Below are 17,770 nucleotides of genomic sequence, written 5' to 3'. Positions count from 1 at the left end.
GAGGGATTCAGTTTCTTCCACGTGCATCATCATGTTTTCATCAAGCAAAACCTGTTCCGATTCTAGGTACCTGTGTATCTAAGTCCCTAGTTCTCCCTGCATTTATAATCGCTTGTCTTTTTTTAGGTAGTTGCCACCCTGGTTAGTTGCACGAACCGACTCTGATCGCGGGGCTCCCGGCGGCTCCTGGCACCTCGCGGGGGTCAAGTATGGATCCACCGAGTCGCTCGTCCTCCCGCGGTCTAGAGCGGCCACACTGGGCTGGGCTGGGCTGGGCGGGTCCACGAGCCGGAAGTCGAAGCGGGACTTCCGGGGTCCGCCTAAGGGCCGAGTGGCCTGGGGCCCGCGGCCTTCCTCTGTTCCCGGAGCGACTCCCGGAGTTGGCGATTGCCGCGGTGGCGTTTCGGCGTTGCTGACCGCGCTCCCTCGTGACTCCGGTGCCGCCGCGGTGGGTGCCGGCCCCGGGAGGCCTAGGCTCGGTGCGCGGGGGTCCGTAAAGGGGCGTGGGCGGGTCACAGCCTTCGAGGGCCCCTCCCGAGAGGGCGTGCGAGGGGCGCCCTGCAGAGGGTGCGCGGCGGAGCCGAGCAACCCCTGACCTGGAGCCGGGCTGCGGGACCGCGTGGCGCGGCTGCTACAGTGCGACGGGCAAGTGTGCACGAATAGTGTCCTGACGCGCGGGGTTGGGGCGGAGGAAGGGCCTCAGGAATTGGTGCGAACGTCGGAACTGTACGGAGCCGGGTGAGAAATGAATGGGGTTGTCGCTTGGCATCAGATGTCCTGCCTGGAGGCCCAGTTGGTGGTGGATTCGCCCTCCAGATGGAGAAGGGGCTCTGGGGATGGGGAGGAATTTATTCTCCCCCAAGGGAGTGGGACTGAGGCTGGGTCATGCCCATCCCGTGGATGCCTGCTATGGACAAGTGGCTGCTGGTCTTCACAGTTGTATCTTTGCTTAGCACCAGGTTGAGCCCTTAGCCAGGAGAATCAGCTTCCAAGCTCACTGGTGGAATCCAATTCCCGAGGTTGCTTTTTCCTTGCTGACTGTTCTTAGCTCTTGGAGGCCCCACTCCTTGCATATGACCCGTGCATCTGAGTCAGCAACGGCTCATGTGATTAGATTGGGTCCACCAAGGTAATCCAGGCCCGTAAACTTAATTTCCTCTGCAAAATCTCTTTCGCTGTGTAGTGTAGGTTCTAGGGATAGGATGTGGACATGGGTGAGGAGGAGCAGTCTGCTACCACTGATCAGTCTGTGTCCTCCTGGGCAAGATCCCACAAATACTGAAGTGAGAAAAACAAAATGTAAAATGAGCTTAGTTTTCGGGGCTTCCCTGGTGGCGCAGTGGTTAAGGATCCGCCTGCCAATGCAGGGGACACAGGTTCGAGCCCTGGTATGGGAAGATCCCACATGCCGCGGAGCAACTAGGCCCGTGCGCCACAACTACTGAGCCTGCACTCTAGAGCCCGCGAGCCACAACTACTGAAGCCCGGGCGCCTAGAGCCCATGCTCTGCAATGAGAGAAGCCACTGCAATGAGAAGCCCACACACCACAACAAAGAGTTGCCCCAGCTCACTGCAACGAGAGAAAGGGCGCATGCAGCAACAAAGATCCAACTCAGCCCTAAATAAATAAATAAACAAATAAAAATCTTAAAATGAGCTTAGTTTGGTACAATTTATAATAAAAAGGCAAAGAAAGAATACACATATTTGTTTGTGTAAGCTTAGAGTAATCAGGAAGGACACGTTGGAAACTGGGAAGGAGTAGTGTGGCTGGCTGGGAGATGTTTCACCTTAAGTCCTCTTTAACCTTTTGAATTTTGAGCCATATGACTGTGCCCCTATTCAGAAACAGGGATGATAACTTGAAGATTTTAAAATAAAATGAACTGAATAAATGTTACAAATGATTGACTCTCCCCTTGGAAGAAAGTGAAGGTTCGCCCCTTGGAAGCATCATCTTCTCTGTCTGCTGCTACATGGATGAGTGCCTTGAGTCAGTGCTTTCCTTGCTTTGAATCTTATGCACCATCCCTCTGAGTGCCCACGCCAGGTGAATCTTCCTAAGATGTTTCATTAGTTCTGTCTCCCAATGTAGAAATGTGGCTGATGTCTCACTTTCATCAGGCAGTCAAGACCTCTTATAGTCTGTCCTCCAGCAACTGTCTCTGAGCTCTGTTCACACCTCTGCCCCATCTCACCCTTGCCTTCTTCTACCTTTCCAGCCAGGCATGGCCTAAACCCTCTCTTCTCTGGGCCTGGTTAAATGCCCGCCTGCCCCAGGCTCCACCCCTTCTCTGCTACCTGTGCCCAGAGCACTTGCCCATCTCACTGATGCATTTGCTATTATCTGTCTCCCCACTGAAACCCATGAGGGTGATGGTCACATTGTCCCTGGAATAGATGCTGGCATATAGTGGGTGTTTTGGAAACACGCTGGCATATAGTGGGTGTTTTGGAAACACTGAAAGCGTGTGTCCCAAGAGGAGAAATTCAGTCCAAGGGTTGGCGGGCAGTGTCTACAATGGGCTTTTGCCTCATCTTCTCTACCCCTGAAGGGCAGACGGGTCACTGGTACCTGCTCATGGTACAATATGAATAAGGGGCTGAGGGATGTTGCCCCACTCCCAGATGGGCTGCTGGGCATGGCATGGTGCATTTGCTCAGAGACAGGGTAGTGGGAGGGGTGGAGGAAATCAGTAACTTGGTCCATGTGGGGAACCCATCATGTGTCTGGGTGGGAATGTCCTGTCCCTTGCTCAGAGAGACCACTTAAACCTGGAGATGAGCCAGGTTTGAGAGTCTTCACGGGATAAATGATGTTGATGCCTCAGGACTGGACAGATTAACCAAGGAAGTTGGTATAGATACAGAAGTGAACCCTGGAGCACCAACGTGAAGAGGGAGATGAGGAGTCTGGGAGGGAGCCACTGGTGCAGTGGGAGGACAGCCCAGGAGGTTGGGGATGGGGACACCCACTCTGGATGCTGCCAGGGGGACACAACTCAGTGCTGACCAATAGGGTGGCACTGTGATGACTTTGTGCATGTCTGCAGCTCAGGCTACCCCTGGCAGCCCAACCTTTGGAGTTGCTCTTCCCCCGTGAGTGGGTCCAGTGGTCCACCTTCAGAGCATTGTGTCAGGAACAAGCCCACCACAGCAGGCACAGGCTCCACGGGAGCTGCTTTCCTCTTATCAGGTAAAGCTTGGGCCCTTCCAGGTGGTGCCAACAGGGCACTGTGTGCTCACCTTGCTCTGTGGTCAGCATCTCACCATTTCCCACCTGTGGCCCTGGCTTGTGAGTCTGTGTCCTCGTGGCTGGCTGACCCTTCCCTTGGTTCCAAGATCAGGGAATGTGGCATCAATCACCAGGCCTTCCAGAGGTCTCAGGCTGCAGGGGTGAAGGAAGTGACCCCTACCTGGTGGATGGGTGAACCCCTGGAGTTATCCCCTCTGCACATTCACCTGTGTCCTTGCTGGTCTCCAGGTCCCAGCCATGCCCAGCCTCAGAGTACGCCCTGAAGAGGCAGAAATGGAACCCTCAGTCCCTGGACCATCTCCTTGGACCCCCAGAACACAGGCCTGTGTGAGTGATGCTCCCGCTGTGACCCACCCTGGATCTGCACTTCATGGTCCCTTCTGCTGTGGTGACGCTGAGCCAGAAGCCACCCCCCCTCACCATCAGCAGCCAGGTACTGGGTGTGAGTTCCCCACCGATGCCCTTGTTCTGAGGAGACTTTGTCTACATCACCCTGCACTTACCTCAGGAGGTGTGTGTGTCACCATTAGGGGCAGAGTGCCTTGTGGACTTGAGGGGCCAAGGCTGGAGGTCAAGGGGCCAACAGAGGAAATTGGCCTGGCACCTGGCTGCCCTGGTGCCCTGAGTGGGACACTGCTTTCCTCACCTGACATAGAGGGGTGTGACATGATGGTCACCAGCTGAGCCCTGCCTAACTTACTCACCAGGCTGGTGGTAGTCCGTGCCCTCGGGTCTCTGCCCTAATCCAAGCCTTGGCCCTGTTCTATTCACACTGCCCAGCTGCTCCCATCCCCGTCAGATACCAGAGAGTCCTTCCTGGACACCACTCACTAACTCACCTCTTCTGTGGACCTCTCAGCAGTGATCAGGATGGTTACTCACTGTTAGCTTTCCTTACTGGGATCTGATGGTGGCTGTTTTACAAGAAGACACTCTTAACTATGTGGGACCTTTTGTCATACTCAGGACATCTGGCCAGAGTACCCTGTTCAGACCCTGTGTGGCCAGGGAAGGTTGGGCTAAGGGCAGAGATGGCACAAGGCAGTCCTAGGTGTGTTGGAGGGAGGAGATGGATAGAGGATGAAAAACATGACAGAGCCAAAGAAGTGGCCCTGAGGGACAAAGCCTGCTGCCAGATGGCCAGGGGTATACCAGGCAGAGAATGGTGAGTTAGGCCAGGATTCTTGCTCCAGGAAAAAAAGATTGTTGGTAGCTCATGTTTTAAAAACCATTTTGCTGGGCTTCCCTGGTGGCGCAGTGGTTGAGAGTCCACCTGCCGATGCAGGGGACACGGGTTCGTGCCCTGGTCTGGGAGGATCCCACATGCCACAGAGTGGCTGGGCCCATGGGCCCGCTGAGCCTGCGCGTCCGGAGCCTGTGCTCCGCAACGGGAGAGGCCACAACAGTGAGAGGCCCGCGTACCACAAAAAAAAAAAAAAAGAAAAAAACTAACAAACATCCAGGACCAAGTGGCTTCACTGGTGAATTCTAACAACATTTAAAGAAGGATTAACACTAAGTTTTCTCAAACTCTTGCAAACTATAGAAGAGAAAGGAAAGTCAAATAAAGACATCACAGGAAAAGAAAATTATATATTAAGACATTTTATGGCTATATATGCAAAACCCTCAACAAAATGCTAGCAAACTGAATCCAGCAGCACATTAAAATATTATATCCTGTGACCAAGTGAGATGTAACCCAGGAATACAAGAGTGGTTCAACATAAGAACTAATCAGTGTCATTTACTGCATTAATGGAATGAAGGAGAAAAGCTATAATCATCTCAATTGATGCAAAAAAATGTATTTGATAAAACCAAATACATTTTCACGATAAAAACACTGAGGGAACTCAGTACAAGGCAACATCCTCAACATGATAAAGGGCATTCATGAAAAACCTATAGCTAACATAATACACATTTGTGAAAGATTAAAAGCTTTTCCCCAAAGATCAGGAAAACATGCCTGCTTTCACCTGTGCTATTCAGTATTGTACTGGAAGTTGTAACCAGAGCAATCAGGCAAGAAAAACAAATAAAAGGCATTCAGATTGGGAAAGAAGAAATAAAACTACCTCTGTTTGCCTAAGGCATGATCCTATATATAGAAAATACCAAAGAATCCATTAAAAAGCTACTAGAGCTAATAAATGAATTCAGCAAAGTTGCAAGGTACAAGTCAACACACAAAATCAGTTGTGCTTCTGTACACCAACAACGTACAATCTGAAATGGAAATTAAAACAATTCATTTATAATAGCATCAAAAAGAAAAAAATCTACAAATAAATTTAAACAAGTGGGTGAAAGATGTGTTGGCTGAGAACTGCAGATCATCACCAAAAGAAATTAAAGGATACCTGGGACTTGCCTGGTGATGCAGTGGTTAAGAATCTGCCTGCCAATGCAGGGAACACAGGCTCAAGCCCTGGTCCAGGAAGATCCCACATGCCACGGAGCAGCTAAACCCATGTGCCACAACTACTGAGCCTGTGCTCTAGAGCCCACGAGCCACAACTACTGAGCCCACATGCCACAACTACTGAAGCCCGCGTGCCTAGAGCCCATGCTCCGCAACAAGAGAAGTCACTGCCATGAGAAGCCCATACACTGCAACGAAGAGTAGTCCCCGCTCACCACAACTAGAGAAAGCCCATGCACCGTGACTAGAGAAAGCCCGCGCACAGCAACAACAACCCAATGCAGCTGTAAATAAATAAATTTATATATTTAAAAAAAAAAAGAAAGAAAGGATACCTAAATAATTGAAAAGACATGCCATGTCCATGTTTCGGTCTTAATAGTGTTATGATGTCAGTGCTATCCAGAGCAACCTACAGATTCAATACAATCCCTGTCAAAATTCCAACAGCCTTTTTACAGAAATGGAAAAGTCAGTCCTCAATATGGAATTCAAGGGGCCCCAAATAACCAAAACAAGCTTGAAAAAGAACAAAGTCTGAGAACTCATTTTTCCCAGTTTCAAAACTTGCTACAAACCTTCAGTAATCAAAACAGTTTGGTACTGATGTAGGATAAGCATACAGAACAATGGAATAGAATTGAGAGTCTAGAAGTAAGCCCATACATCTGAGGCCAATTGATTTTCAACCAGTGTGTCAGGACCATTCAGTGAAGAGAGAGAACTCTGTTAAATAAATGATGCTGGGACAAGTGGATTTCCATGTGCAGAAGAGTGAACTTGGCTCCCTACCTCATGCCATATGCAAAAATTAACTCAGAATCATCCAACTACCAAATTCAGGAACTGAAGTCATAAAACTGTTAGAAGAAAACATTACATTTTCATAACGTTGGGTTTGGCAGTGGCTTCTTAGATACAACACCAAAAGCATGAACAACAAAAGAAAAAGGTAAATTGGACTTCATCAAAATTAAAGACTTCGGGGCATGAAAGGACATTATGAAAAAAGTGAAATGACATCCTACAGAATGTGAGAAGATCTTTGCAAATTGTATATCTGGCAAAGGTCTAGTACCCAGAATATATAAAGAACTCTTACAACTCAACAACAAAAGACAAACAAGCCACTCTTTAAATGAGCAAGGGACTTGAATAAACATTTCTCCAAAGAAAATATACAAATGACCAACTAGCAAACAAAAAGATGCTCAAATTCATCAGTGATTTGAGAAATGAAGTCAAAACCCGAGTAAGGGGCTTCCCTGGTGGCGCAGTGATTGAGAGTCCGCCTGCCGATGCAGGGGACACGGGTTCGTGCCCTGGTCCGGGAAGATCCCACATGCCACGGAGTGGCTAGGCCCATGAGCCATGGACGCTGAGCCTGCATGTCCGGAGTCTGTGCTCCACAACGGGAGAGGCCACAACAGTGAGAGGCCCGCGTACCACAAAAATAAATAAATAAATAACCCGAGTAAGATTACCACTTCACACCCACTAGGATGGCTGTAATAATAAAGTAACTAATTAACAAGTGCTTTCAAGGATTTGGAGATAACTGGAACCCTCATACATTGCTGGTGGGAATGTAAAATGGTGCAGCCACTCTGGAATGCAATTTGGCAGTTCCTTGAAAGTTGAAACATAGCATTACCATATGACCCAGCAATTCCACTGCTAGATATATGCGCCAAGAATTCAAGGCAGATACCCAAACAAGTACATGTATATCGTGTTCATAGCACTATTCACAATAGCCAAGAGGTGTAAACAGCCCAGACATCCATCATTGGATGAATGTATAAGCCAAATGTGCTTTATCTACACCATGGAATATTATTCAGTCAAAAAAGGGAGTGAAGCTCCCTTATTTACACCTGCTGCAGTGTGCCTCAAAAGTTACATAATCATATGATTTCATTCATATAAGATGTCAGGAGTAGGTAAATCCGTGGAGACAAAATGCAGGTTTGTGGTTACCAGGAGCTGGGGGCCAGGAAATATGGAGATAAACTAGTGCATAGGGGCTTTGAGGTGATGGAAATGTCTTGGGACAAGATGAAGATGTTGATCACACAACATTGTAAGTGCACTAAATGCCACTGAATTGCTCATTTCAAACAGTTAATTTTTTGTCTGTCAATTTCACCTCAACAAACTATTAAGTAAAATGAAAACAGAGCCCCTGTGGGAGATGGGAGACTAACGGAGACCCCGCCCGAGTCTGCGGTGCTGCTGGGGTCTGTGTGGCAGACGGCAGGGTGAGCACTGGAGAGCCACAGCTCTGCCCCTCAACAGCCACAGCCACACGTGTCGCTCACAAGCGTGGCTTTGACAGGGGTACTTTTTCACAAACATGGAAGCAACTAATCATAAAGGTCTTTAGTGTTGTCTCTCAGGAAGTCTAACAGGTTTGCTGTGTGCTGGAAGGGCTCAGAGTCTTCACCCTTTTCTCCATTTGGTGTCACACTTGTGGGGGCAACACAGTGCAAACAAGTGTATTTGTTTTCAAATCTTTTCCTTCACCATTAAACCCAATTTTTTTAAAGATTTTTCTTAAGGAAAGCCATATTTCTATGACTTTATATTTCCTTTCAAAAGAGGAACTTTCATTATTTTTCCAATAGTTCTTATGTTGCAGAGGAGAATTGTATCCAGTTTAGCAAATCAAAAATGCCGTCTCATCATCCTCACCTCACTCGCTCTTGTTTCCTGTCTCAGTAAACTTCTTCCAGGTTGACAGTAGCTCTGGCTCAAAAACCAGTTCCTATTGCCACCACTTCCTGAGCCACAGTAATGACCTTACCTCAGTCAGGGTTCAGCAAGCCATGGCCTACAGGCCAGATCCAGCTAGCCAGTTGTTTGGGGCCTGCAAGCAAAGAACGGTTGAAGGTTTTTTAAGGATTATAACAAAGCAGACCATATGACAGAGACCGTGTAGCCACAAAGTCCAAGATGGTCCCTCTCTGACCCTTTATGGAAAAGCTCCGTCCCTTCCCCACACGCAACCAGGAGAGGGTGGAACCCCGCAGATCAGTCATGGGGTGCAGCAGGGGACATAGTGAACCCTGTGTCATCCCATCCAGACCCTTGTTTCCTCCAGTGACCTCCCTGTCTGTCCTGCAGGGGTCACTGTGCCTCCCCCCACCACCGTCAGTCAGTCCAGCAGCCTGTGGACATTACCACAGGTGCCCAGGGGCTGGGGCTCTGGGAGAAGATGGTAGCCCGCGTGCAGCAAGTGATGACAGGCCTGCATGAGGGTCAGCAGGAAGGCGAAGCATGGTGCCTGCATCTGTGTGCTGGCCGCATGGCCAAGCTCCAAGGAGGGGGTCCTGGCAGAGACTCTATGCAGGGGCTTCCAGCTGGGCCGTGGGTCAGGTGACCAGAATGTGAATTGTCACCACCAGGCACATGGGCATGGTAGGCAAACAGGCTGCGCGTATGGCCAAGCTGGGTCTGCACTGAGACCCAAGCATAACAGAAGCCTCCAGTTGGGGTGGGGGAGACAGACTGCTATTGTGGTGGTAGATTGAAGTTCCAGGTGGGGAGAGGCAGTTGTCTTGAGCTGAGGGGTAGGTCAGAGGGCAGTAGGCCCAAGGAGGCTGGGGGTAGGGAGGGGTGTCCTTCACCCACCCACTCAGCACCACTGGGTGGCCCCAGCCCTGGGACATGGAGCCCTGTTGGGGGCAGTGGTCAGAGAAGTCCTCTCCCGTGAGGTGATTGAGCCAAGACCAGCAGAAGGGAAGGGAAGGAGGGAGCGTGAGGACCATCGGGGAGGGCAGACCCCAAGGGGAGCAGGTCCCTCCTGCTCAGGAGAAGCGGGAGCAGAGGGGGGAGGTTGTCAAAGTGCTCTTGTCACCAGACTGCTGTGGGCGGGAGGGGAAGGTGGGAGGCCAGGTTAGCTGCTCCCCATCCAGGCAGGAGCAAAGGGTGGTTTGGCCTGGATGTCTCAGGTATAACGAGAGAGAGAGATACAGTAGAGCAGAGTTTCCTTGTCCTTCAGGTGTGAAAAAGGGGGTGCCTCCCGGTGTGACAAGCAGCCTTGTGCACGTCTCTGTCACGGAAGGATGGATGCAGCAGCTGAGCCCTGGTACCAGCTAACAAAGTGCAGTCACAGTGCAGGTACCGAGAGGTACAGGTTGCTTTGGCAAATGGGGCACGGTCGCTGAAGGCTTCTCTGTCAAGTGGGATGGAGTCTGACATTCCAGAGTCATCACCATGCAGTTGGAGCCAGTTCTGCTTCCTTGAAGGGAACGGGCCCTGCACCTTCTGGCCTGGGCCCAGGCCCACACCTGTGAAGCCAGTGGTGGGCGCCCAGAGAATGAGAGCTGGGCCAAGCAGCTGACTCCAGGCTTGTGCATCTGGAACAGGAGGCAGGTAGAATGTCTAGCAATGCAACGTGCAGGGAGCTGTGTTTTCCTTGAACAGGTGGGAGGGTGAGTGCCTGGGTTTGTGACACGCTCCGAGGTAAAGCCAACAGGACCTGCTGATGACCTGCTGTGGGTCAGGGGAAGGACAGCCAAGGGACTGCCTCAACTCAGGCCAGGATTTTGGGTGGCCTTAGTCGGGAGACTGCAGGTGCTTTCCTGAGATGTGGAGTCTGGGGGTCAGGTTAGGGTTGGTTTTCAGTTGCCGTGCAGCCTGGTCCCCTCAGCTCTGCCAGCCCCTCACAGTCCCCTCAAGAGACCTGGGACCACCACCCACCTTGGGTCCCATGCTCCCAGACTTGTCTGTGTTTCCCTGTTTCCTTCCATGTGACTTCCTGTTTGTCATTTCAGATTGGGACCCCAGGACTGAGGGCAAGGAGTTTCTTCAGAAGGAAGAAGCTTCTGAGGATTTGGAATCACAGGCAGAAACATCAGAAAACCATGCCAGTGATGTTTCCCAGACTCCTGAGCTTGGAGAACTCTGTGACGGTGCATTAGAAAGAGACTGGGAGGTCCCTGAAGATGAGAGACAGGCGCAGTCCCCCTGCTGGGAGGGGGACTTCACACCAGTGCAAGTGCTTCTCAGGAGCTCCTCAGGAGAGAAAGAGGTGGACTGTGACAAGGTCAAGAGAGGCTTCAGTCTGAGCCCAAGCCCAGTGGCATGTCAGGGAGCCCCTGCAGAAGAGAGGCCACATCCGCACGACACGCATGGCCAGAGCTTCCCACACAGCATGGACCTAATCAGCTGTGAGGGGCTTCACGCAGCCGAAAGCCCGTTCATATGCAACGAGTGTGGGAACACCTTCCAAGGAGGCCCCGATCTTATTCAGCATCAGACAGCGCACACTGGACAGAAGTCCTTCATATGTAATGAATGTGGAAGGCCCTTTAGCACACATTCAGACCTCCTCAGGCACCGGCTTACCCACCGCGGAGAGAAGCCACACGTGTGTACTGAGTGTGGAAAGGCCTTTGGCCAGAGCTCCAGCCTTAAAAAGCACCAGAAGTCCCATGTGAGTGAGAAGCCCTACGAATGCAGTGAGTGCGGGAAGGCCTTCAGGAGGACCTCCAACCTCATCCAGCATCAAAGAATCCACTCCGGGGAGAAGCCATACGTGTGCAACGCCTGCGGGAAGGCCTTCAGGCGGAGCTCCAACCTTATCAAACACCAGAGGGTCCACACAGGGGAGAAGCCCTTCGAGTGTGATGTGTGCGGGAAGGCCTTCAGCCAGAGCTCACACCTGAGGAAGCACCAGAGGGTCCACACCGGGGAGAGGCCTTACGCGTGTAGCGAGTGTGGCAAACCCTTCAGCCGCGTATCCAACCTCATTAAGCATCACAGGGTCCACACGGGGGAGAAGCCCTACAAGTGCAGTGACTGTGGGAAGGCCTTCAGCCAGAGCTCGAGCCTCATCCAGCACCGGAGAATCCACACTGGAGAGAAGCCTCACGTGTGCGGTGTGTGTGGGAAGGCCTTCAGCTACAGCTCAGTGCTCAGAAAGCACCAGATCATCCACACGGGAGAGAAGCCGTATGAATGCAGCATCTGTGGGAAGGCCTTCAGCCACAGCTCTGCGCTCATCCAGCACCAGGGTGTGCACACGGGCGACAAGCCCTATGAGTGTCGCGAGTGCGGGAAGACCTTCGGTCGCAGCTCCAACCTCATCCTGCACCAGCGAGTTCACACTGGAGAGAAGCCCTATGAATGTACTGAGTGTGGGAAAACCTTCAGCCAGAGCTCAACTCTCATTCAGCATCAGAGGATCCATAATGGGTTGAAACCCCATGAGTGTAACCAGTGCGGCAAAGCCTTCAACCGGAGCTCAAACCTCATCCACCACCAGAAAGTCCACACTGGAGAGAAGCCCTACGCATGCATCGAGTGTGGGGAAGGGCTTCAGCCAGAGCTCGCACCTCATTCAGCATCAGATCATCCACACCGGTGAGAGGCCCTATCAGTGCGGTGAGTGTGGGAAGTCCTTCAGCCAGCGCTCAGTCCTCATCCAGCACCAGAGGATTCACACTGGGGTGAAGCCCTATGACTGCACAGCTTGTGGGAAAGCCTTCAGCCAGCGGTCAAAGTTGGTCAAGCACCAGCTGGTTCACACCAGGGAGTGAAAAGAAACCGCATGAGGCTCCACCCCAACTCCCCTGGCAACGTCCCAGCCTCTCCCATCCCGAGACTTGAGTTGGGCTCTCTCATTCCCTCCACTCCACAGCCACTGCCCACAGCGGCCATTGTCCACAAACCAGAGACCCTCCTGTGAGACAGGCTCCCCACCGTGTGAGACAGGCTCCTCCCCCGACTCCCCTGCCGTTGCTCCTGCTGCGTGTGACCTCATTTCTTTTCGGTTTGTTTTTCCAGTTTGTTATCAGACTGCCGTATTTGTTAGAAGGGAAAAAATTATAGAGGCTGCATACTTAGGAAGAGAGTTTATTACTGTAACGGAACATAACCAAGGGAGTAGACTGACATTCAGTTTGAGATATGACCACAGCACTTCTTTTGTTTGGTCACTAGTCATAAGAACTGAGTTCGCTGTCAATGGCTGCAGTTGGCATTCTGTTTACATAAAGTCAGGTCAAGAGTGTTTCAGGTCTGGTTGCTGTCACCCTCTCCCAGAGGTGGTGCATACTCATCACCACCAACTCCTCACCCCTCTCCCTCCCATCCCATAATGGGATTCCCCCACTGCCCCCTTTCCTTGGTGCCTGCCTGCAGTCTGAGGTCGTGTGTTCTCACTCTGCTGTGCCTCAGGCCCCCGTGGCCACTCAGGGCTGCAGCACATTTAAACGTGAGGCTCTTTCCCAAGCTCCAGTCCTGGCCTCACCCACAGAGGTCCATTCTCTCCATGCCCCTCCTGTCACCCCACAGGCTCCCAGGCTGTTTTTTCCCAGATCCATCATCAGACATTTATGGGGCACTTAGGTGCCCCTAGGAGGTGGGCACTGGTCCCATAATCCCCAAGCCGGGGGAACTTGGCCCAGAAGCAACACCTCTACCACCAGGGAGGCCTTGACCTGGGGGTGTTATGGGATGGATAGGTTGGGGTGGGGAGCACCTCCTGCATTGCTCCAGGAGAAAGGGTAGCAATGGGCAGGTATCGTCAGGTTTGTACTTATGGTGGGAAGGTAAGGTCTTGGCTCCTGTGTTTTCAAGGAAGTAGAGGCAAGGCCAGCAGTGGCAGATGCGGAGGGAGAGGTGGTGGGAGTTTGGAGAGAACAGAGTGTGGAAGGGTTGACTTGGATGCACAGGTGTGTCCCGTGGGCTTGGGCAGCATGGGCTGCCCACCCTCGCCCCAGAGACCCTGCAAAGCAGCTGGCACTGCTGCCCTGCAGAGGCATCTGTCACACCCTCCTCTCCACCTCAGCCCCTCCCGCAAGGCAACACCCCAGTGGGATGCAGCTTGGACGGCAGTCCTGCCCTGCCACCCTCCAGCTCCCCGCCCCGGTCTCTGCCTGAGGAGACCTCTCACTCTCTCACTGTAGGGCAGCTCCTCATCCAGCCTGGATTTGATGACTCCCATTTTCAGTAAGTACGTGCTGTGCACTTGCTCTGTGCCATTCACAGTGGGGATACAGCAGGAAACAAGAAAGACAAAAATGTCTGCCGTCGAGGAGTTTGCATTCCAGCGGGGGAGGGAAAATTGTCTAACAGTTATGATTGCTGTGATGAAAAGTAAAGCAGGAAATGGGGTCTGGGTGTTTTGAGGGTCTCAGTCTTAAATGGGGGCAGAGAAGGCCTCAGTGAGACGTCGTGTGAGCTATGACCTGCAGCAAGGGAGAGAATGACCCAGGCAGGTGGGTTAGGGTTAGGGTTGGCAGCAGCAGGGGGCCTGTGGGCCAGGGGCACAGTGACGAAGAGAGAGCAGACAGGTGAGACCGTGGGCGGGCCCCACAGGCCTGCAGCTTCTACTCTGGGTGGAATGGCAAGATGTAGACGGCTTGGACCTGACGTGCATCTCAGGAGGATTGTCTGCTGTGTGGAGAAGAGGTTGGCGGGGCAAGCGTGTGCCCCTCTCTCTGTCACTGTCTTCTCAGCTCCTTTTCCCCTTCCCCGGCCTCCAAACCGCTAGTGATTCCCGAGGCCGAGGCCCAGGCGAGCAACAGCTGCCACCTCTGGGAGCCCACAGGAAGGGGCTCCTCTGCTCCCTCAGCCCTGCAGGCGGCTGGGGAGAATTCACCTGATTTTGTGCCGTCTGCAGCCTGAGAAATTTTAATTTCAGGACGTCATGTTTTGAAAGAGGAATGGTCTTGAAAAGCAAATGTCCGTCAACCACGGCCTGTGTCTTCCCTTTTGACTTTCATGGTGTCCTTGGAAGTGTATTCCTTGGGGAGTAAGGGCTGAGTCTGTGAGATCCATAGATAAAGTCACTGACCTCGGGCCTGGGTGCCTCGTTCCCGGGTGGCCAGAGCCTGGCCGCAGCCTCAGGGAGTGGCTCCAAAGGGGTACACATCTGTGCCCCTGGGAGAGTAACAGCCATGATTTCAAATAGAGCTTCCCCAATTTGACTTTTTAAATTTAAAATCAACATCATTCTAGAAAATGCAAATGTTGAAAAGGGGGGAGAAAAGGGAACACTCTTGCACTATTAATAAAATAGTGCACTCTTGCACTCCAATAAAAAAATTATTTTTTAAAAAAGAAAAGAAAAGGGGGAAAGGTATCATACATAATTCCACCACTTAACTCATTCTCTAGGGACAGCAGTGCAGGGCTGAGACTTGGTCCGAGCAAGAAGCAGAGATGGGGAGCACAGCCACTGTCCAGAGAGCTACCTTGACTCCAAGCGGGGAGGTGAGCAGTAAGTTTCAGGTGGACAACATACTGATTCACAATTATTAAAGGTTATACTCCATTTATAGTTATTATAAAATATTTGCTGTATTCCTTGTGTTGTACCGTAGATCCTTGGGGCTCATTTTATACCTAATGGTTTGCACCTCTTACTTCCCTACCCCTATACTACTCCTCCCCCCTTCCCTCTCCCCACGGGTAACCACTAGTTTGTTCTTGACATCTGTGAGTCTGCTTCTGTTTTGTTATGTTCACTGGTTTGTTGTATATTTGTAGATTCCACACATAAGTGATATCATACAGTCTTTGTCTGTGTCTGACTTATTTCACTTAGCACGACACCCTCCAAGTCCACCCGTGTTGTTGCAAATGGCAAATTTTCATTCTTGTGTATGGCTGAGTCGTATTCCATTGTATATACAGGCCCATTTTTCTGGGGTCTGACTGTTGACAGTGTTTAAGCCTCACCCCTCCTCCCCCAACCCCTGTGCCACACTGATGGGGAAGCCCGGGCGCCCCTCCCTCAGGGCCAGCAGAAGGTTCAGACCACCCAGGCGCCTGCTGGAACGTGGGGGAGGGGCTCCCCCAGCCCCACCACAACGACAGTAAGCACCCAGGCCAGTCTCCTTTGCCCGTGCTCTCAAACCACTTTGGACCTTCTTGGGAGCCCTGCCCTGCTGACCTCAGGTAAGTGGTAAGCCTTTTCCTGCACTTGGGGTGTGTGTGGCATCATCAGTCTTCACACCAAACCAAATCTTCAGTGGGGGGTGCCCAGCCACCTCTCCAGGTGACCATGAAAGTTGGGACTGGCATTGTGAGCAGGAAGCCCATGCGGTGACATCACCCGGGAGTCTCTGCCTTTGCTCCATTACTAACCGGCCCGCTGGCTGCAGGCCGGCATCACTCAGCCGTGCTGCACGTGTTGCATTGTTGAATCCAGTGGAGCCTCGTAGAGTTAGCGGACCGAAATCAGCAGTTTTCTTCATACTTAATTGGTGTTTAGGGACAAGAGTATGGAATGGGGACCCTCCTTAAAGTGGCCTTGGGTTGTGTGTCGGATCCCAGACCTACCTCTATTTGAGAACAAAGCTGCAACTGACTAGGCTCAGGGGAGAGACTATGCCCCATGCAAGATACAAATCCATTGGGTGGTGACTCATGGAAAAGCATAGGTGAGGCTGAGGTCCACACTCCAGGGCAGAAGCTTGCCAGGACCCTTAAATGCTGCCACTGCTGCTGCTTCAGCCAGCATCTGCGTCACAGTGAAAACCCTCATGCTCGGGGTTCTAGAGAAAACACTCCCGGCACAGCCAAGGGATTAATTCAAATCCAAATTAAGCCTAGGGTCCTTAACCCATATCAAGCAGCCATTGCCATGGGGAAGCACCTGACCTGATGATACTGACTGAAGTCTCCCTGGAGGAAGAAATTTACCAATGTGAGTGCAATAGAGAGGACCCCCTTGAAGTATATCCAGACCACACACACCCCCAAAAGAGAAATTGTGGACAAAGAAATTCACAATTTGACCCAACTTGACATTCAGAATTTACTAAAAGAACTTACATAACAAAAAGAGAAAAGGCTTTTGCGTCTTTACGACATGGATGCTGAATTTACACCTGCTGAAACGCACCAGTTGGCAGACCTTCATGGACTTGATACTGGGTGTCAATTTTCAGTTATACCTGGGGATCCCACCAAGTTTATACAAGGGCCCCTACAATCATAACAGTCAGTGAATACAAAATAGAGGACAAATAGGTATGTCTCGCCCTAACCATCCGAAGTACTGCCTTGCCTAAATTGGTCATAATCCTGGCACCCACTGCCCTAGAGTATTCCATAGTGAGCACGGATGCTCCGACCCAACGAGTAATACAAAGTGGCTTGAAACATGGGACCCAGTTAAAATTACTTCATCCAATCAGCAACTGCTAAGTATTTTGCTATTATCGATTTGGCTAATATGTTCTGTTCTGGGCCTATTTCAGTAGTCCCTCAGCCACAGTTTACCTTCACCTCTGAAAGGACACAGTACACCTTTTCTGGGATCCTCATGGGTACCTTGGCAGATGAGGTATCAGCTGCGTGCACCTTTCTTCAGGAGCACAGGTGTGACATTACATTGATGACATTCTCCTCCAAGGAGAGCCATGTGGCATCCATTCATTTGTCATTCACTCAGGACGTAGAAACACAAAGGGCCTCACCAGAAAGGAACACAGTGCAAGGTCCTGCCACCTCTGCTCAGTTCCTGGAAATGATTGGTTAACCAAGGGCAGATCCATCCCTGATACTGTCAAGAAACAGCCACTGACCTTCTCACCAACATCTCTCAGGTCTTCTGGGAGTTCTGGAGGCAACATGTCCCTCATTTACAAATTTTACTTAAGCCCATTTATCCTAGTACTTGCAAATGGGCCCATCTTGAATGGGGCTCCCTCCAACAGAATGTTCTAGAATTTGTGCAACCTCAGGCATGCCCATTAGTGTCCCCACCAAGACCGCTCCATGGAAGGGGCTTCAGCCCTTCCTTCTATGCCTCCTGGAGTCTCCAGACCACTCATGACGGCCCCAAGTTGTCCAAGGGCTTCTGATGCCAGAAACTGACTTCTTTGCCCCATACAATATGCCATTAGAGCTGCAGTTGCTGGCCACTAACTGGGTCCTCCTGAGCCTGTGACCCTCTGTACCCAGGTACTCATTATGCTCTGGGTCATACAAGCAGCACCCAACAAGCTCAGCAGGGCTGCTGAGGCTGCCTTGGTACAGGATGGAGCCAAACCTGGGCCCTCTGGCACACTCCACCTGTAAGAGGGGTGGCCTCACCTGTCCTCAGTCCCTTTCCAGATGCCAG

At 51.4% G+C, this 17,770-nt stretch overlaps 1 protein-coding gene across 1 annotated transcript; it reads left to right on the top strand.

Annotated features, from left to right (window-relative positions):
- Positions 1 to 320: 320 nt before the first annotated feature.
- On the top strand, positions 321 to 12,703 carry ZNF16 (zinc finger protein 16). The gene is given in 4 exon segments (XM_032610170.1): positions 321 to 448; positions 3,486 to 3,690; positions 10,464 to 11,998; positions 12,000 to 12,703. Coding segments are annotated over 3 exon segments (1,962 nt in total). The 5' UTR covers positions 321 to 448; positions 3,486 to 3,494; the 3' UTR covers positions 12,231 to 12,703.
- The last annotated feature ends 5,067 nt before the right edge of the window (positions 12,704 to 17,770 follow it).

Source organism: Phocoena sinus, chromosome 17, assembly GCF_008692025.1.
Source record: "Phocoena sinus isolate mPhoSin1 chromosome 17, mPhoSin1.pri, whole genome shotgun sequence".
In the NCBI taxonomy this organism is placed as follows: domain Eukaryota; kingdom Metazoa; phylum Chordata; class Mammalia; order Artiodactyla; family Phocoenidae; genus Phocoena; species Phocoena sinus.
Note: the sequence above shows the minus strand (reverse complement) of the source record. Positions and strands in the feature narration are given on the sequence as shown.